This window comes from Phocoena phocoena, chromosome 20, assembly GCF_963924675.1.
Source record: "Phocoena phocoena chromosome 20, mPhoPho1.1, whole genome shotgun sequence".
NCBI classification, from domain to species: domain Eukaryota; kingdom Metazoa; phylum Chordata; class Mammalia; order Artiodactyla; family Phocoenidae; genus Phocoena; species Phocoena phocoena.
In genome coordinates, this window is record NC_089238.1 from 21044325 (window position 1) to 21050099 (window position 5775).

Sequence of the window (5775 nt, forward strand, 5' to 3'; positions counted from 1 at the left end):
CCTCTAAACCTCTGTTTCCTCATAAAATAGTAGCTATTGGGATCTTGATTATAAATGAAAGAATGAAGGTAAAGCACAAAATCTTATACATAGTAAACGCTTAATAAACATAAGCCACCATCATCATCATCATTATTAAGCTTTGCACATAAGTCTCTAGACTTTTAAAAATGCTTTTAAGGTTTTAGTTAGATAACGATAATAATCATTATAGTAAACACAGAGTAATTACTACATATTAAGTTCTGCTCTGGGTTTTCTATGTATACCCAACCGTATTTTACACATATGGTTGGGTATATATATAAACATTTGCAAACATGTTAAGAATTATTATTATCCCTATTTAAACTATTAGGATAACTTATTTTTATCCCTAGGTTCCCATAAATGAGACTTTTGCCCTAACGGACGCAATATCGATCCAATGGGACATTCCTGGGGGCCTCCATTGCCCCCTTTCTTGGGGCAGATCCCTGAACTGAGGCCGCTAGACACCCGGGGCTAACACAGGTGGCCGCACGGCCTCCTACCTGCCGGTCTCCCATCGCCTCTGACTCTGCGGCGCTCGAGGCTCGCCCCGCCCTGTGTGGGAGCGGGGCTCCTCTTCTGCCTGCGCGCTGACGTCACGGGTCCCGCGCCTTTCGCGCCTGCGCCGCGAGAGGTTGGTCGTCCTTGTGACCGGCTTAGCTTTAGGAGCTGCCGTCGCCATGTTTTCGGTCGCCGTTCGCTCGGGCCCGTTTGCGCCCGTCCTGTCGGCCACGTCCCGCGTCGTGGCGGGCGCGCTGCGGCCCCTGGTGCAGGCCGCGGTGCCCGCCACTTCGGAGTCGCCAGTACTGGATGTGAAGCGGTCCTTTCTGTGCCGGGAGTCGCTGAGTGGTCAGGCCGCGGCCCGGCCTTTGGTCGCTTCCGTGGGCCTCAATGGTGAGCCGGGCTGAGGGGAACGACCGGGGGTTGAGGGGTCCCTCTTTTCTTGCTCGCTCCGGCCCTGGGCCCAGGGAGCAGCCGATAAGGGCGGGGGATCTGCCGGAAGATGGAGCGGAGACCTGTTTGTGGATGGGGTTGCCTGCCTGGATGGGTCGACCTTGGGCAGGCTTCTGTACTTCCCCGGGCCTCGGTGTCCTTACCTGTGCGGGGGCGCTGCTCCGTTGGGCAGTCGCAGGTGACCTCCATCTCTGACATTCTGGGCCTCTGTGGCTGTGTATAGGCTTCCCAACCACAGGCTAATTTTTCTACTTCGTCGGTTAAGTTCAAGAACTATGGAGCCCGACTGCTTCTAGCAAAGTCTGACAAGAGATTTTGCTGCTTACAGGTCGTTTGCCTTTGGGCAAATTCCTAAACGTGTTCCCTCGCCAGTGAAATGGATTAATTATTATACCAATTTCGTAAGTTATATCGTAAGGTTCAGATGGAAAAAGTATACGTTAAGCCATTAACACATCCTGGGGGCACTTTATAAATTCTCAAAAAATAGGAATTGCTTTTAATATTTGACAAGTTGTCCCGCTCGCTACCTCCCATCCTTTAGTGTCCTTCCCTGTCACCACCGCATATCCGAAGAAAAAGAAACGAGCCGCAAGGTCGTTTATAGTGTATTCATACTGTAGAGTATCAGCAGTGTTTTCAGGCACTGGGCCAAAGGGTTTTCACACCGTAATGAATTTCATCCTTAAGAGCAGCCGGCAGAGATTGATGATACACCCATTTTACAGATGAGAAAACGGACTACAAGATACACGTGTACGTGATAGTGCGTGGATTTGAAAGACTGATTTAGCCATGAGCTCTCACCAGGAGTGTGTTTTACACCCTCTGTCAGCAGAGCCTAGTTTATCTTTGGTGCCTTGTTTTCTGTTTTTCTTTTTATGCTCCGTTTGGAGATCCTGAATTGGCAGCTTGTGAGCCAGGTGCCTGAGGTCTGCCCAACTTGCATAGTTTTAAAAAACAGACTATTTCTGGCATCTCTGGAAATGTTGAAAGTTGGCAGCACTGGGCTTTAGTTCCATGTCTAGTGTGCTGTGCATTGGCTGCACCCTTGGTCGGAACAAGTGCTTTTCCAGTTCATCACAGCCCTCATCAGGTCTACTTGATTCATTGTGCTACCTGCCTGGCCTCATTGACAGTTGTATTGGTGACCTTTGCCCTACACCAGGTTGCCCCCACCCTCTTTATTCTGCCTTCATTCACCCTTTTCTCTTTACTTTAAATGGTCCTCCCACTCAGTTTTCCACATTTCCAAGTCTTACCCATCCTTTCGTTCTCAACTCAGGATCAGGTCAATAAAATTTTACATTTGCTGATCCCTTTACATTTTCTAGCACATAACACTTTCCACTCTGTATTGCATTTATTGGTGATTCCTCTCACCTTGAGCTTCAATGTGTAGAGAATATCTCCTTTATTTTTCTATCTTCCACAATCTCAGGTTTTGCATATAGTTGGTGCAGAGTATTTGTGAATGAATAAAGTGGCAATTTTTTTTAGCAGGCACCAGTGGGTTTTAGAGAAGTTGCCCAAGCCAGTTCTTTGGACCTTGAGGTGAGAAACACTAAGGGAGGAGAAAATTTTAGTAACAAAGGTGAAAAGTGTCTTGGAATTTGTCAAATAGCTAAAGAGTTTCTTCTAAATATCAGGGGCTTATCTGACTTCTCCAAGAAGTGGTAAAGTAGACACATAAGGCAAACCTCTTTTCTGTAGTCATGCCTTCAGCTTGAAGCTTAAATTCATATTAAAATCTCCTGTATAGATGGTTTGTGGAAAGATGGTTAGTAGAGGGTGTGGGAAGGGGTGGTTGGGTCAGGAGAAGATCCCTGAGTTGGGACACATTAGAGCTCACCTTAAACAAAACAAATCAAAAAACCCTGTTTTGTTATAATGCCTTAAGTTTTCTCCATTTCTAGATGATGTTTCTATAAGTGTCTGATTTTATTTTAGTTTAGAGCTAAATCTAGCTAGGATTTTTGCTACTAAGTCACACCTAATACAATTTATATAAATTATTTAGAGAATGATTTTTGCAATATGGTAGTTTATGTTCTTGATGGTAGAGCTCAGTATAAAGTGTAACCTACTAGATAGAATGGGACTAGACAACTGGATTTCTTTTGCCACCAAATCTCTGGATGATAGTGACAAAGCCATTCTATTTAGCGTCCCTGTACATCTCCTTGTGTGGAAGGGTTGTAAATAGGGCTTTTAACGTAGAAGTATGAACTTTGGTTTCTTCATCTTTTAAGTATGATACACATCTTTCCTGTGTAATCCCAGAGAGTGCTAAGGGAAAGTGATTCATACTTTAGTAGGGTAATATGTGATATGTCACTTTGCCATAGTTGTGGATCTCAAGTAGTCACTACTTGTGTCCTGGTCCCCTACAGAAAATTTTGAGTTAGAAAAGTACATAGAGTGCTTTTGATAGGTTTCACCTGAGAACCATGTGAAATGTATTATTGTAATGTTTGCTCAAGGAAGTATGTTAGGATGAGACAGCCTAGTAGGTCAAGTAGAATTGCAACTTATATGAAAATGCATTTTAAAAGTGCATATTTCTTTTGGAAACATTTTCTAAAAGTAAGGAATTTTTAGTGTCCCTTTTCTAAAAAGGAAACCTGTAGCAGATTTCCTTAAATGGGTATAGAGTTTACAAAGAGATTTACTTCCTGAAACATACTTAAAAGTGATACTGTAAGTTAATTTTTTGTCAGACAGTTAAATGGTATGGGACAGAAGGACATACCTGTTTTTTCAAAAAATAAACTGCTTGCATCCAGAATACTGCATAAACAGTAATTATTTGTTTATTTAATTTTCATTTGATGTAAACATCTGGCCTTTTTATGGCCTGCAGTGGTAGTGTCCCAGTTGAGAGATCCTCAGCAGTAAAAAAAGAAAGATAATGCCCCTACTCTTATAGATGTTTTGCCCTTCACTGAAGAGCCGGATACATGAAAAATTTGCTCTTTTTTTTTATATTAAATTGAAATAATTGGTTCTTTTGGAGATTTCATTTGATTTTGATAGCTCCGTATCCTGATAAGGATATCCTTTTCTGCCCATTGGTGGTTTTACTTGAATTTATACCCCAAAATCTAGAATAGAAATTACGTTTTCTGCAACTAAAGTTATACTGTTTACAGAATGTTTATTATCTTATAATTAGTGTTCTATGAATTTTTAGCAGTTCTTTCAGAGAGCAGGTAGATAGGAAAATAAAGTTAGACATTTGGTTTAATAAGATGATCACATCAATTTAATGAGTGGACTAGATGAGTTTTAGGGTCTCTTCTAATCCAGAAAATATGGGTGATACTTATGTCTTCGATTGAATTTTGGGGGACTTAAAATATTGCTGTTTACAGTGCTATTTAACTTTTTTAACTTGATACACTGAATTGTTATGAATTCTGAATCGCAGTGTTCAATCAAGAGGAACACAATTATACCTATTATCTAATGATTTCATACCAATATGATAGGTAGTGGTTGACTTCATTTTGTTTTCAGTATTTCATATGCTGGCATTGCCAACTTGACCATTTCTGAGACCAGTGAGTGCCATATTTCACATTTTTATAATTTGATTTTTGCTCGTGAATCCATAAAGGTCCATTTCCTGATGTATACCCCTTTCAGAGTCCTTATCTAATTGTGTTTTTTAACCTTCTGTTTATCTTGCAGTCCCTGCTTCTGTTCGTTATTCCCATACGGACATCAAAGTGCCTGACTTCTCTGACTATCGTCGTGCTGAAGTGTTAGATAGTACAAAGTCTTCAAAAGAGAGCAGTGAGGCTAGAAGAGGTTTCTCCTATTTGATAACTGCAACAACTACTGTGGGTGTTGCGTATGCTGCCAAGAATGTCATCTCTCAGTTTGTTTCCAGCATGAGTGCTTCTGCTGATGTGTTGGCCATGTCGAAAATCGAAATCAAGTTATCCGATATTCCAGAGGGCAAGAACATGGCTTTCAAATGGAGAGGCAAACCCCTGTTTGTGCGCCATAGAACCAAGAAGGAAATTGACCAGGAATCTGCAGTTGAAGTGTCCCAGTTGAGGGACCCACAGCATGATTTAGAACGAGTAAAGAAACCTGAATGGGTTATCTTGATAGGTGTTTGCACTCATCTTGGTTGTGTACCCATTGCAAATGCAGGAGATTTTGGTGGTTATTACTGCCCTTGCCATGGGTCACACTATGATGCATCTGGCAGGATCAGGAAGGGGCCTGCACCTCTCAACCTAGAAGTTCCCTCATATGAGTTCACCAGTGATGATATAGTAGTTGTTGGCTAGAGACCAGGACTCAAGTCATAGGCTTCTTTCAGTCTTCGTGTCACCTCAGAAGAGTTATTTGAAAACAAGCCTTCTGTACTTCGAATTAGTTGGTTTGAAATAGTTAAGAATTGCTAATGATGTGTTTGCAAACATGTGAAGTAAATTGAATTTAATGTTGAATACTTTCAAGCATTCACCTAATAAAGCCACTGTTAAACATTGTTATGCTCAAAGACTTCAAAGGTGCAGTGTCTTTGATAGTTGATTCTAATTAAAAATTACAGACCGGTGTACAAGATATTTGTGAAATCTATAATTGACTTTCTTGTTTATTTACCTTCTTTGTGTCAGGGACAGAGATTCTAGAGAGCTCATGGTTAGGATGAGGTAGAATTAGCTGGTTGTCTCCAAGACCTGGGAGATGTTTTTTGGCATTGGCAGAAACAATAGTATCCAAGTTTCCTTTATTTTGCACACCTGGCTGTGTGTGTGGGATACCCCTCCA

At 41.6% G+C, this 5775-nt stretch overlaps 1 protein-coding gene across 1 annotated transcript; it reads left to right on the plus strand.

The window, feature by feature from the left end:
- Positions 1-673: 673 nt before the first annotated feature.
- Positions 674-5503, plus strand: UQCRFS1 (ubiquinol-cytochrome c reductase, Rieske iron-sulfur polypeptide 1). The gene is made up of 2 exons (XM_065899163.1): positions 674-924; positions 4678-5503. Exons 1-2 carry the CDS (start codon positions 711-713, stop codon positions 5286-5288), a joined length of 825 nt encoding a protein of 274 aa, XP_065755235.1. The 5' UTR covers positions 674-710; the 3' UTR covers positions 5289-5503.
- The last annotated feature ends 272 nt before the right edge of the window (positions 5504-5775 follow it).